General features: G+C 40.2%; 1 protein-coding gene across 6 annotated transcripts in view; it reads right to left on the reverse strand.

Annotated features, from left to right (window-relative positions):
• Positions 1-15,555, reverse strand: part of APP (amyloid beta precursor protein) — a 284,471-nt gene that overhangs the window by 22,345 nt on the left and 246,571 nt on the right. For all 6 annotated transcript variants that reach the window (XM_008969776.6, XM_008969774.6, XM_008969775.6 and 3 more), the window contains 2 exons: positions 8,848-9,069; positions 2,137-2,190 (listed from right to left, as the gene is read on the reverse strand). In XM_008969776.6, the coding sequence (XP_008968024.4) occupies positions 2,137-2,190; positions 8,848-9,069 (276 nt within the window). The remainder of the gene's footprint in view (positions 1-2,136; positions 2,191-8,847; positions 9,070-15,555) is intronic.

Genomic DNA, 15,555 nt, shown 5'->3' on the forward strand with positions numbered 1-15,555 from the left:
CTTTGTGAAATCCCCAAGTGACATCATATTCTTACTGTTATGAGAAAGGTTTTGGATGGTTTTCTCCCACCAGTGTAATACCATTAACTATTCTCTAGCTCTTCCTTTAAAACACATTGTTTTTGTTTGACAACGTTTGGAGGTGTCCTTTTTATGTTAGATTTAGATTTAAAAAAAATTTTTTTTAAAAGAATAGGCCGGGCATGGTGGCTCATGCCTGTAATCCCAGCACTTTGGGATGCCGAGGTGGGTGGATCACCTGAGGTCAGTAGTTCGAGACCAGCCTGGCTAACATGGTGAAATCCCGTCTCTACTGAAAATACAAAAAAATTAGCTGGGCATGGTGGTGCACGTCTGTAGTCCCAGCTACTTGAGAGGCTGGGGCACAAGAATTGCTTGAACCCCCGAGGCAGAGGTTGCAGTGAGTTGAGATCGCGCCACTCCACTCCAGCCTGGGGGACACAGCGAGACTCCATCTCAAAAAAACAAAAATCAAAAAACAATTTTTTAAAAAAAGAAAAAAACATTGACTGGTAGTGTCACCTGTTCCTGGATGTTTCAATAGTAACATATAGGCTCCGCTGGCCCAATGTAGAAATTTGATAAAATTGAATGAGTCGAATGAGCGCTTTCTAAGTTACATTTTATGCTTGTAGATGAAAAGCATGTCTTTTAAAGAGAAGCACCATGAAAAAAGTCCCAAGGCAAATGACCAACCTGAGCTGGCTGTGGTTGCAATTAGAACTGAACTGACCCTTAGCCCGAGGCCTTACAAGTTGGCTGAGCAGACCAGGAATGTCAACTCCTGGCTCCTTGAGATTCCCTTACATGACATTGACAATAAGGAGGACATTAGAAGAAATGAAACTGTCTCTGACTCACTATAATTTAAGTTCCCCTTAAAAGCCTACAGACAGAAATTCATAAATCAACGAGACCAGCTGTCAAGACGTGTCACACTACTGTCTCTGCTGCCACTGTTAATCACAGCATAAAGGCATGAAGATGCCACAGGCAGACTCTGAGTCTTCATCAGTGACCGTGCTTGGAGGCAGTCATGGCTCGAGCCTGTGGTGGAAGTGTGAGGGACAGGGTGGGTCTCCTGGCTCTGCTGCTGACTGTATCTGAACCAGGCAGCAAAGGTTGACCTCTGTGTATTAATATCTTCAAAGAAAGTTAATTCCCTGTTCTTTGACTATCGCCTGGGGACCTTATGAGGATAAAGAAGAAAATAAATATGGAAAAGTATGTGTTATTTGGGATTAAAATCTCCCTGGAATACACAAATTTGTTAATTCAATAACTTTCTTCCTCTTTTTGATTCACTGAAAGCATTGGCTACTATCAGTTGGGTGAGGTTGTTCAGAGTAGACACCAGGCACATATATGCTTCTGCTGTGCTATGACATTATTCATAAAATAAAAATGTGTTTCTTCTTAATGTTTGTGAAACTGTAAAAAAAGAAGTGTCTATTTCAGTGTTAATGGGATTTTTAAGTAATACATAAAAAAAGGGCTTATGTGCAAAATTATGCATCCACATCTGTTGTGTTACTTTAGCCACTCATTGAGAATAAGTACATACAACCCACAAAACAGAAGATGTATTTCGGGCTCTGGAGAGAAACCAATTCTGGTATTTTCAGGAAATCATGTCTACTTCAGTAACTGATTGAAGTTTGAGCCCAGTTCAGTTAGAAAATGACCCATCTGGACACCAAACAAGAAAGAAGAGATGTTCACACTGGTATCCAAGTCATCACCTGAGAGTCTACATCTGTCTGGGCTTCTGTTTTTAAGGACAGGCTCTATATAATCGTCTCTGTTTTTGTTTTGTTTTGTTTTGTTTTAAAGAAAAAAGAAAAGAAAAAAAAAAAAAAACCAAATTTGGAAGGGCTCTCTTTCAGGTTTCAAAAGGAAAGCTCAGAAACAAAAAAATCATTTCACTCGGAACTTGGGAAATGAAGAGTAAGGAATAGTCAAGGGGAATTTTTAGAAGTTTGGTTTCTAAGGTCACTTCAGATTCTACTCTGCAGTAAGTACAATTGAGAGAGGCTTAAAATGCAGAAAGGAGACAACGTCTGCTCGAGCTTAGGCGCAAGATGCGGAGAGGCAGAAGTCAAGCGGTTCTGATACCTGGTCGAGTGGTCAGTCCTCGGTCGGCAGCAGGGCGGGCATCAACAGGCTCAACTGGGCACAGGAAGCAAGGGACACAGAAAGCAAACAAGACAAATCAAGATGGTAAGTCGTGGCTCCCAAACATAGTCGAGCAGGGAAAAAAGGATATGCAATAAACAAGTTACAAAAAAGGAGCAGCCAGAAAAGAACCACAGTGAGTTAATCCCGAGCATCGAGGACCAGGAGGGGCACCACTTTAAATGGCTTATCGCTATTGACGTGCCAATCCTGCTCCTTAGTTTTCTAATAAAAGCCCTCACCAGGATATGCAGCAACATCAAAGAAGAGGGGTGGGGAGGGTGGATTTCCCTCTGAGCTAGTTTAGAGATAGTTTCTTGGCTTTTGATTAGAAATAAAATATTCCCAGCCTAGCAGAAAACCTTAAAGATACTTCCTTTTACAACTGCCCAATCTTATCTTATTTTACAGTTAATTAACTACAAAAGGACTCTGTTAAATTTCCGGGGGAAGTGCAAATATGAATTTATCAGGAGAGCAAAGTTTTACCACATAATCTGCCATTTAGTGAGTGAATCAAATTTGTCCTTAGTATGAGGGCAGAAGAGGGAAACTGCAGTCTTTTTCTCACTTTTTCAAAAAGGCTGGTTTCCATTTGACAGATGACATACAGCTGAAACATGTGAAATGAGGATATTTCATTTTATATTTGCCATTGTTCACAATTTTCCCTTTTTATGTGTTCTGGGTCCGACCCAAAGAAAGCAGTGTGGACAGCATGATATTCCTCACCATCATCTGACCTTTCCAAAGCACTTCTGATGCTCAGAAAATACTTCGTTTTACGCTGGCGTTTGAAGAAACAAGGAATGGGGACAAAAGTGAAGTTTTTAGGATTAATAAATGGTCATAGGGTAAATGAAACCATGGAGTGGAGGTACAGGGGGAAGCTGCTTTGGTAAGGTGGCAAGTGTAAAGGGAAAAAGGTAAGACAAAGTGAGCACAGGTGCTGAAGGAGACACGGTGTGCTCGATGTGCTCGATGAAATGGCTTCTAACAATTTCAGCAAAACCATCCAGCTTACTGATGCACACAGGCCAGGCATTCAAAGGTGGGATTCTCAGTCCAAATCGATTTTGGATGCCACATGTTAATAGAAACAGTGAGGGAGAAAAAAAGTGGCAGTAAGCCAAGTCTCCAAAATATAAGAAAATATTTCCGGGAGCACTAGGACATTTGGATGAAATAAAAATTTGGTCCTTTCTCATGTAGAGACTGGCAGCATGGTGGAGTCAAAAGGAGGGTGAGGCATCTAATCCCAGGCCTGGGCCCAACATTTACAATGTCTGTGGCCTTGGGCAAGCGCCCACTTCTGTGGCTGTTTCTCCATATGGAAACAGAAATGTTAACATCTGCATCTTCTAATTATGGTGAGGAACAAATAACCTTTAAAGCCTGTTTGAGACACTACCAGATACTACAGAACTGCGCTGATTAAATATCCTATGATTAAATATTCCATAGTAACTACTGATGCGAGAGTGACTATTCTCTAGTATTTCACTAGTGCATTAGAGGAAGACATAGTTCACTTCCTTCTGCAACTCCCAAATACATTTCGACAATGAAGTTTGGTTTTTCTATACTTCATTTTTTTTTCCTATTTGCAACAACCTGTAATGAGTAACTGTATTACTCCTTGTAAAATGCAGTTAGTTGAAAGGTCATTGTAGTTTGTGAAAATTTCCTGATGATGAGGGACCCAATAGTGCTTCAACTGCAGTTAAGAACACAACAGACCACATGCACGAGGGCAAACGCGTACCTTGAAGTGGTGGTGAGCACATACGTCAATAGTTACATTATTAGAAAATGTATATGCAACTCGGGGCAGTAAGGTAAGTGTACCTGTGGTTTAAATGCAGGCTGAGGAGCTGGTAGGCCCACGGGCCACTGCTAATGTCACCACTTACTTTCTCTGTGATCTAGGGCCAATCACATTCTATCTGAACTTCAGTTGCGTCACAAAGTAAATGGTTTTTCCAGGGTTCAAATGCGTATACTTATGTGAAAGAAACTTACAAATGATATAGTCCTATAAGTTTCTCTGCCTCTCCCCGCTCTTCTTCTTCTATTTTTTTAAATAGGCATGTATTATTTAAAAACAATAATAAAACCCTAACCCTATTTTTTAGGAAGATTAAACAAAACTAGTTTCAGTGACATAAACCCTAATCTGCTTTAAAAGATTGAAGCTGATTTAGTATAAATTAATGCTCAAAAAATAAGTAGCTCAGGGAGCAGACATTAAAACAGTTTTTTAAAAGGCAATTATGATATCATTGCCGAAAAAGAAGAATACACACCAACAAAACAAAGTAGTGTGTTATTTCCCAATCCATTGCAAAACTTTCCAATTTTTCCAATTGACCTTTACTTAACCAGACAGTAACTTCATCAATGAAGTGCTAAAACACATCTTACATTGGCTGTTTAGTAATTTAAAAACAAGAAATACATTATCTTATCTTTAACTTTTAATAGAGTTAAAATAAAATGTAAGCGGAAATGAGTTATTCTCTTGCTCTCAGTAGCTTTGAATCAAATCCTTTGCTGTAAGAGGAGAGAAACAGAATGGTCAGACCTCTGGGATTTTTGAGTCTGTTACTTCTGGTGTTCTTTGTAATAAACCTCAACTATTAACCGTGCTGCCTTGTACAAACTCTCTACCAGGCCAAAGGTAATGAGGAATCAGCAGTACACCAGTTTTACATATAGATAAGAGGCTGACAAGAACTGGTTTGTAAGTTTAATGAAATATTTATTTAATCTAAATTTCAACATTTAAATTGGCTTCCTCATTGCCTCTATAAAGCTAGTTAAAAATATACTAGGAGGCAGCTTCACATTTTGCAAATACATCCATACAGTCTTATAAGACCTGCTTTGTCTCTTCAAAAATATTATTTTATCTACATATTATATCTAGGTATTATCTACAAAGAGGCAGACTGTTGGCCACAAAGACTTGCTGGCAGTCACTGCATGCTATGCTGCTCTTTGTGGCTGCCCTTCTCAGGCAGTCGGGAAAAAGTAGAACAAACACAAATGTCATCAACGCTAATGCTTCCAGCCAGATCATTTCACGTTCTGTGAGCACAATTCTGTAACAACAGCTTCATTTCAGCCTAGCCATTCATTTAGGTTTTGTGGATGTGAAAACCAAAGAATAAAAATTTGTTAAGGCAAATCACAGCACATTGGAAAACTGTGATATGCTTATTTTCTTCAATGTAAATTTAAAAAATGGGCATCAGACCCTCCTCTGGATTTCACTGATTGTTCTTAAGAAAAACAACAAATTTTTGGTAAGCATTTGAGACTATGATAATGAGGACTGCATGAAGAACAAAAGGAAATCCTTTGAGAATTTTAGATACTTTCAGTAGTTGTGTGTATGTGTGTGTGCGCACATGTCTGTACAAAGAAAGACTAACAAGTTTCTGGGGAGAGGTGGGAGACGGTGTGAGAAGAGAGACGGCTTTAGGACTTATTATATTCATTATTTTAAGGATACATTGTTCAGGCCATAAGGTGATTCATCTTGAGACAGGCTGATAAAGTCTCTCTAATAAGATCCTGGCTCCATTAAAAAAAAAAAAAGCTACCACTGACATTTACTACGTTCCAGGAATTTTGCTAAGAGCTTTTTTATGCCTTCTTATTTAATGCTCATACTATACCTCTGAGTTAGGAATTACTGTCAACCTTATTTTACAGATGAGGAAGCAGCCAGAGAGGCTAAGTAACTTGCTCAGAAGTGCATAGCAGAGCTGGAATTTAAACTCGGGTCTGTATCATTCAGGAGTTCAGGGGTATGGGGTAGTATTTAATATCCTATGAGATGATGGCCGTCTATTTTATTTAAAAACCAATTGGGGCCGGGTGCCGTGGCTCATGCCTGTAATCCCAGCACTTTGGGAGGCTGAGGCGGGCGGATCACGAGGTCAGGAGATCGAGACCATCCTGGCTAACACGGTGAAACCCTATCTCTAGTAAAAATACAAAAAATTAGCCAGGCGTGGTGGCGGGCACCTGTAGTCCCAGCTACTCGGCAGGCTGAAGCAGGAAAATGGCATGAACCTGGGAGGCAGAGTTTGCAGTGAGCCGAGATCGCGCCACTGCACTCCAGCCAGCCTGGGCGACAGAGCGAGACTCAGTCTCAAAAAAAAAAAAAAAAATTAATTGTTTAAGTGGCTTTTTAAATTGTTTGCTATAATCAATATATATATCAATGTTGGGACTGATAATGAAGAGTACTGCAACTCAAGACTCTGACACTGCAAGTTCTATTGCCTCCCAATATTGTTATACCACATTCTACTGTTCAAATGGAATCATCCAACAAGAATATCAGCTCTTTTCATGAGACCTAGGCAATGTAATAGCTGCATGTTTGTCAAGTATCCAGAAGTACTTAATCAAGGTCTTTGCTCAAATGGACATCTTGGCAATACCCAAGGGTTTCACAGTGTATGTGTGTGTGTGTACATTCACACATGTGCACGCAGATTTTCTCCTAAGGCTGATGCAACAAGGTATGCTGTTAGTAAAAGAGCAAATTTAGTGTGCATTCAATTTACAAAATGAGATCGGACATTTTTCACTAAAAATTCTCATTAGAGACTGAATGAAGAGGACCTTCAGTGACCAAAATGTATCTACCTGTAAAGAAACAAAACAATCCGCACTCAATACATTTAATAGGGCAGTTGTCCAGGTCTTTGATAATGAACTGTCCCTAAAATTGTTTTCTTCTATGTGATTAAGAATTATTTTCATAAATGGTAAAGTTTTAATTATTTTTACATTGTCAGTAACATGCTGTTTGCTATTACTGTAAGGTGCCCTTTTTCAAATTAAGGAAACAAATTTGGGGTGATGATTCACATTGTGAAAACAGTCTATATATTTTCTGCAATGGTTCTTTAGAAAAAACTTGTCCAGTACACTTAAGGTCTAATATTATATTTAGATTTAGTCTGAGGAGTGTACTAATTGCATGTTATAAGGTATATTATATATATATATTTTACTTTATTTATTTATTTTTTTTAAAATTTAAAGTCTCGCTCTGTCACCCAGGCTGGAGTGCAGTGGTGTGATCTCGGCTCGCTGCCAGCTCCACCTCCCGGGTTCACGCCATTCTCCTGCCTCAGCCTCCCGAGTAGCTGGGACTACAGGTGCCCGCCATCACGCCCGGCTAACTTTTTTTTGTATTTTTAGTAGAGACGGGGTTTCACCATGTTAGCCAGGATGGTCTCGATCTTCTGACCTTGTGATCTGCCCACCTCAGCCTCCCTAAGTCCTGCGATTACAGGCGTGACCCACGATGCCTGGCCTATAAGGTATATTATAAATATGAAATCTCCATCAACATTTGCTGCTTTGATAAAGAAAATCAGGTAAAGTGCTGTTGTGTTCTTAAAAAACATGTTATTTGTATCTAGAAATCAAGGTGTTTGTGTGTAATTGTATACTTCTGAACATGTAGAAAAAAGATAAAAGAGGCTGAAAGATATTCTTGCCTGAACAGGTGTTTCTGCTAAGAAATCCCTGTGAAAAAGGATGCCATCTACTGCTCAAATTTGTTGATAGAGAAGAATCTTACTTCTCTGAGATACCAAAGGAAAAAACATTTAGAGCAATGTGCTCCTTAATTTTGGCAGCTGCCTTAAATTTAATTTTCTAAACACAAATTAAGTCTTAAGCAAAATTAAATTTTATTTATATGTAGTTCTCTATCTTTGCCTTTAACATTTAATTCAATCTGAAATTTCATGTAAGAATAAGTAGCCAGTGAAGACTACTTTGGTGCCTGTCAAATCTGCATCTCTGCAGGCCCTCAAAACTCCTCTCTGTTGGTAAACTGTAATTTTTCCTTATTTCACTATCTATCTGCTTTTTTGGAAGGTGGCATTCTAGGTCATTACGTCATAAACACAAGTTGAATTTTGTGCTTCCATTCCAGAGGGAACAATATACCTCACAGTTAAAAAACATTTCTAAAAAATTACTACCAAAAGTCATCACTTAAGAACTTAGTCTCCTGGTGCCTCCATTTCCTCATTTGAAAAAGTCATAAACATAATATACGATATACAGTACATGCTCTTTATGTATCCACTTTTATTGTTATATAATGTACCACTTTATATTAAGAAGAGGAACGGGAAAATAAAAATTAGAAGAATGTTGTTGCCACACATTTTCCTTGTGAAGAACTGCCTCTTCAATAATATACTGTGGCTCCCCTTCGTCCGGGAGTGTTCACTTGAAGGATAATATTCCCTAGAATGCAAACCTGGACATGTGGGAAACAAGAGGCCCTTTACCTGCAAATGTTATGTAAATCATTACCATTTTGTTTTGCCACCTATACAATGGAGTTGTTGTCTTTTCCAACAATTGGCAGTTTACTTGCTTTGCAGCATAAAAAATATAAAGAATAATTTACACAGATATATTAATGACATAGTAACTCCTAGTATTTACTTTTTAAAGTAAAACTGAAATGAAAATATTTATGACTACATCAAAAAAAATTCACCACTCAAGAACATACAAAAGATAACTCTCTCTCTTGCACACACGTTATGTATGTGTATATATACCTCCCAGAACGCCCTTGCTGGCTCAGGGGACTCTTACCTTCGTTTTCTGTGTTGGCTGGCACAGAGTCAGCCCCAAAAGAATGCCACGGCTGGAGATCGTCCAGGCTGAACTCTCCATTCACGGGAAGGAGCTCCACGGTGGTTTTCGTTTCGGTCAAAGATGGCATGAGAGCATCGTTTCCGTAACTGATCCTTGGTTCACTAATCATGTTGGCCAAGACGTCATCTGAATAGTTTTGCTCTTTCTGAAGCAGCTCATCTAAACCAAACAAAACCATCTCTTTGGTGAGTAACAGCAATCACAATAGCAGCAGCAGCAGCCACCATTTACTTCTGCCAGGCAAGACTTCAACTGCTTTCACGTGCATGATCGCGTTTAGAGCCACGACATAGGTACCATTATCATCTCCCTTTTACAGATGTGAAAACTGAGGCACATGGCATTCAAGCTACTTATGCAAAGTCGCAGCTCACAAGAGCTGCTGGCAGGACTGCAGGCAGGAGCATGGCAGCCGGCCAGTGTGCTGCAGCGTGGCACCGCTAGAGGTGAAAGGCCACAGGAGCTCAGCTGCCATTTCCTCCTGACACAGACGTCCCTAGTATACAATGATCGCACAGGAATAAACGCCAGGCTTTGGTGTGGCGGCAGTAAGCGAGGCACAATCTCATTCAAGCTGAAAGACAACAGAGCATCTCCTGTCTTGCCTTGCACACTTGCAAGGATAAGAAAAGCATTAAAGGGCCAGTAGTTTGCTACCTTCTTGAACAGTTTTCACTGTTTTACCTTGAAAAAAAATCTGCATTTCCTAAATGCTCCTCTTGTGCTGCATGACCTATGCTCTGAGGCAACAAGGAAACCGTTCCCTTGCCCTTCCAGATGTAGCCCTGCAGACAGACATCCAGCCTTCTCTGGACTTAACCACCCCTGGCTCCCCGTATTTCCCAATGTGAGCAGACACCAAATATCCTGCCTTTCTCCTCTGTTGCTTCCCTTTCCAAAGAATGCTGTCAGTGCCGCCTACCCCCCCACCCCTTTAAAAATTGATTAAACAAGAATCAACTTTATGGAACATCATTGACTTATCTTTTCTTACTGGAAAAAGAGAGCTTAGAATAGAATCTTGTATCATGTGTAATTACTCCTTTAAAAACTGACCCCAGGATATCAAGATTTGTGAGTCTTATGTCACCAAAGATTCACCATGTTTTTCTCTGATTTTTACAAATTAGAGACCGACAGACAGCACTGCACTATTAACAATAATATTTGATTAACCAAAATGTCTCATTTTCCAATCATAGCTGTGTCAAGAGTTTGCTGTAGTATATATTTCAGACACATCACTGGTTAGTTTTATTGCTAGAGAAAATGAAAATAAGATCAGGATTTAAATTTGATTTGTAACATTTTACAATCATCTTTCAAATTCTCTTTTCTATTGACAAAAAATGTATCTGAAAAATTAAAATTCTGTTCAAATATACCCATTAAAATAATTCGATGGAATAGCATTAAAGCTTGTGATTAATATCTTTTCATGTAGTCAGTTTTATTGCAAGTGATTTTAAATGATGGAAGTCCCAAGCAAATCAGTCCTTTTGAAGTCTAATCTGAGTTATAATATATCCCTATTCACTGTGGCACCGTTTCTAAAATTCAATACTTGATGCCCATGATGACCTTTCCCTTACAGATAAAAGACCCTCATTAGATTTCCTCCAACTTTTTCATGTCTTACAAAGCCATAGGTAGCTAACTTAGCCAATGTCCGATTAAATAAATTAAATGAGCATTTCTTTTATATAAATCTTTTGCTTGTGACTGTTAAGCACTTACTATGCTAAAGAGAGGATATTCTGGAATACTAATAATTATTGGTGTATACACATTCATCTTGACAGGAAATAACCTTTGCCAGCGAGAAAGCTCTTGAACCCCCCGGGGGGCTACGCTGTTCTTGGGTCTGTGGTATTTACTATCACTTACCCTGTCCTTTATTTGGAAATGTTCTCACTGTTTCGCATACACAGTGCTTATCTTCTTCCCTGTGACATCTCTGAATAACTCTTTTTACTCTTTTTTTCTCCTCTCTTCATCCCTGTCATTTTCTTCTTGTATCTCTTTCCATCTCTTTCTACAATTCTCCCCTTTGGAAATCCCATCGACTCTTGAAACTCTAAAGATCTCCTACCTTTGGGTGAATCTGAAATGTATTTCCCCAGCTTTGACTTCTCCCTCCCACTCAAATTTGTATATTTCCAACAGTTTGCTGGAGATACCAACTTAGGGCTCCCTCCTGATCCATGCACTTGGTAGGTACACAACTGTACTCAAGGTCCCTGGCTTTCCCTTCCACCTTTCCTGTTTTCTAATCATGGCAGAACCATTCTCCCTCCCAGTCACAGGCTTGAATCCTTCAGAGCCATCCAGGATTCCCTGTATTTCTTCGTGTCCAGTACTCACACTACCGACAAATCCTTTTGCATTCTATTTCTGAATTCTCTCAGCCATTTCCTGCTTGCTTTTCCACACCACCCTCACCGCCCCTAGGAATATCATTACTTTTCGCCTGGATAATTACGATAGTCTCCTCACTGCTTGCTATGGTCTGAATGTCCCCCAAAGTCATGTGTTGAAACGTAAATCTCCACTGTGGTAGTAGTGAGAGATGGGGTCTTCTGGAAAGCAAGTCATGAGAGTTCCACCCCGTGCCCCCGAATGGACTACTGCCTTCTAAAAGGGCGAGAGGAAACCAGCACAGGCCCCTTTTTGTGCATCTGCCATGTGAGAACACAGTTTTTGCTGCCTCTGGAGGATGCAGCCACAAGGTGCCTTTTTTTTTTTTTTTTTTTTTTTTGAGACGGAGTCTCGCTCTGTCACCCGGGCTGGAGTGTGGTGGCGCGATCTCGGCTCACTGCAAGCTCCGCCTCCCGGGTTCACGCCATTCTCTTGCCTCAGCCTCCGGAGTAGCTGGGACTACAGGCGCCCGCCACCACGCCCGGCTAATTTTTTGTATTTTTAGTAGAGACGGGGTTTCACCATGTTAGCCAGGATGGTCTCCATCTCCTGACTTCGTGATCCGCCCGCCTCGGCTTCCCAAAGTGCTGGGATTACAGGCGTGAGCCACTGTGCCCGGCTTGATCCTGGGCTTCTCAGCCTCCAGAATTGTAGTATTTCTATTGTTTATAAATTACCGAGTCTCTGGTATCATGACAACAGCACAAACCGACTGAGACAATGGTCTCCCTGCTGGTTTTTATTTTATGTTTGGTTCCCGAAATCTTTTCCTGACACACAAGAATGGCTCCCTCTTTGTTTCAGTGGGTCTTCATTTTCTACCGAATTAATTCCAACTCCTTAGCCAGATGCTGAAGGCCCTCTGTGGTCTGGGCCCACCCCATATTTCTAGCCATGGAACTCACAGCTCCAGCTGTCTACACCACACCTCTCTCAGGCTAAATAGTTTGGGGTATTCCCACAAAAGACCATGTATACCCATTCTGACACTTTTGTTCTCTATTCCTGCTATCTTGGAAGCCCATCTCCGCTCATCTACGTTATTTGAACTCTTTAGAGCCCAGCTCAAATGCCCTCTCCTGTATGACTCTCCTCTCCCAAGGCAGGCATTATTAATCTGATGGGACAAGGAGACTGAGGCTGGGAGAAAGGAACCAATCTCTTCAAGACCCAATGGCCAGTAAGCACCAGTGCTGAAATCCAAGTCCTGGGCTTCATAACACCAGCCTTCCCATGTTCAGCCCCTATCTATTTCAGCCTCTCGTATTATCACAAAAGTAGCTGTAGAAATTAGGCATTATTAAGCATGTCTGTTCCATTATCTTTAGCAGTCTCTTCCACTCTTGTGGATATGTAAGCTGACTTAATCACCGTTAGTCCTAAGGAATGGTTATTGCTTTTGGTCATCAAATAAGCATTTCTCAGGCAGGGGCAGCTGGAAAGGGCCCTGTGCCCATCTTAGCCCTTGGCAGTAAAAAGGCAGAGGAGCAAAAGATCACAGTGAGAAATCTTACACTTGTACTTCACAGAACAGCCAGGGCATCTGAGGTTGAGGTACACTGTAGTACCTTTTCTCTTTTCTCTGTTACACTGTTGGGAGAAAAGTTCCTCCAAATGGCCACCAGCATGCTAAGCCCCATGGTGGTTAATTTTCCCAGTTTATTATGTTCATTTTCAGAAAACGTAAGTGAAAGAGTGACAGATTCAAGAAAAGTTACATTTTTAGCAGAGTGAAACACACTTAGCCTTCTTTTTTTTTTTTTTTTTGGTTGTTGTTCAAAATAGGAAGAAATCCACATTCCTATCTTAATTCAACACAGAAAATTTAGAAATAACCACCCCTGGCTATGTCATTCAGAACAACGAACCTCTGCCTCCTGGGTTCAAGCGATTCTCCTGCCTCAGTCCCCCGAGTAGCTGTGATGACAGGCACACACTACCATGACCGGATAGTTTTTATGTTTTTAGTAGAGACAGAGTTTCTCCATGTTGGCCAGGCTGGTCTCAAACTCCTGACCTCAGGCGATCTGCCTGCCTTGGCCTCCCAAAGTGCTGGGATGAGGCGGGAGCCACTGCGCCTGGCCGTCAGTGTAGTTTTAAGAGAAAAAAAGAGGTAGACATGATGGATTACCATTATCAGAAGTAGAATTCAATTTCGTCATCATAAAATGTCTAAGGCAGCCAGCTACCTGTAGACATGACTAAGGGCTCAGGATTTTACCAGTGGCTTACACACTGGCACTGGGCAATTGAGCCTATGACAAAATACCCAGAGACAAATATGATTCTTTCATTGTTCATTCTGAGTGGGACTTTCTTTGACTTCCATGGTGAGACTAATCACACCGAAACCACACTTCCACTACATTAGTGGCCCTGATGGATTATCCTTTTATCTGAATTAATTTAATACTTAATTACAACACTCTGATGGCCTGCAATGGGGATTTTCAGAGCTTTTAAGCATCTATACTTGCCAACCGCTATATTAAACTAAGACACTTTGCTTATTTTCCTCCCAGGACTTATTTTTTCCCCCTCTAAAAACTATTTGTTATGACCCAAAATTGTAGCAGTTATCTTTGAAGTCAAATATCTTCTATAATATCCAAGCATTTGAGCCTTGCAGTTAACAGTGGAAATATTTAACTGAGTTTAGTGATGATAATATTTAAGATACGGCTTCATCAATAACAGAGGTATTTAATTTCAAATACCAAACACCTAATGAACCCCATCACCTTGCTCTTTTAAAAATGCTTTGAAGTGGCCTGGCGTGGTGGCTCACGTCTGTAATCTAGCACTTTGGGAGGCCGAGGTGGGTGGATCACGAGGTCAGGAGTTCAAGAGCAGCCTGGCTAACTTGGTGAAACCCCGGTCTCTACTAAAAATACAAAAATTAGCCGTGCATGGTGGCGGACGCCTGTAATCCCAGCTACTTGGGAGGCTAAGGCAGGAGAATTGCTTAAACCTGGGAGACAGAGGTTGCAGTGAGCTGAGATCATGCCACTGCACTCCAGCCTAGGCAACCGAGTAAGACTCTGTCTCCAAAAAAAAAAAAAAAAATGCTTTGAGGATGTATGCGAGGCATACTTAGAGTAACAGAGGGAAGAAGCCCTACCACTTAGTTATCATTGTAAATACTTTAAAGAAAACAACATCAAAAGATAATAATTTCATCTTCAAGTAGCAAAATATTTTGTTTTTTTTAGATATTCATGATCATTCATTTTGAGAAAAATAGCCTTATAAATAAAAGAACTGCTGAATAGGAAGCAGATGAATTCATCCAATATTCTTTTAATTATTAATCCACTAGCCAAATGTCTTCTAAAAATTTAATGGTCACATCTTAGGATTAAAGAAAATAAAATTTATAGGCATTAAATCAATCAGTTATGTTTTACAAGTGTCAGTTATAATTACTGAACAGCTTCTTCCATCCACTGAACACATGTGGGTTGGAGAAGAACATTTTCTTCATATAAAGGAGGTGCCACTCAGCCTTTTCCCTGTAAAGTTTGGCTGTTAAAGCTCTGATCTGAATCTATCCATCTGACAAAGGTCTAATATCCAGAATCTACAAGGAACTTAAACAAATTTACCAGAAAAAAAAGAAAAACAACCCCATCAAAATGTGGGCAAAGGATATGAACAGACACTTCTCAAAACAAGACATGTATGTGGCCAACAAACATATATAAAAAAAAAAGCTCATCATCACTGGTCATTAGAGAAATGCAAATCAAAACCACAATGAGATACCATCTCACACCAGTTGGGATGGTGATCATTAAAAAGTCTGGCAACAACAGATGCTGGCGAGGATGCGGAGAAATAGGCACGCTTTTACACTGTTGGTGAGAGTGTTAGTTCAACCGTTGTGGAAGACAGTGAGGAGATTCTGCAAGGATATAGAACTAGAAATACCATTTGACCCAGCAATCCCATTACTGGGAATATACCCAAAGGATTATAAATCATTCTACTGTAAAGACACATGCACACATATGTTTACTGTAGCACTATTTACAATAGCAAAGACTTGGAACCAACCAAAATGTCCATCAACGATAGACTGGATAAAGAAAATGTGGCACATATACACCATGGAATACTATGCAGCCATAAAAAGGATGAGTTCATGTCCTTTGCAGGGACATGGATGAAGCTGGAAACCATCATCCTCAGCAAACTAACATAGGAACAGAAAACCAAACACTCATG

Source organism: Pan paniscus, chromosome 22 (genome assembly GCF_029289425.2).
Source record: "Pan paniscus chromosome 22, NHGRI_mPanPan1-v2.0_pri, whole genome shotgun sequence".
NCBI lineage: Eukaryota > Metazoa > Chordata > Mammalia > Primates > Hominidae > Pan > Pan paniscus.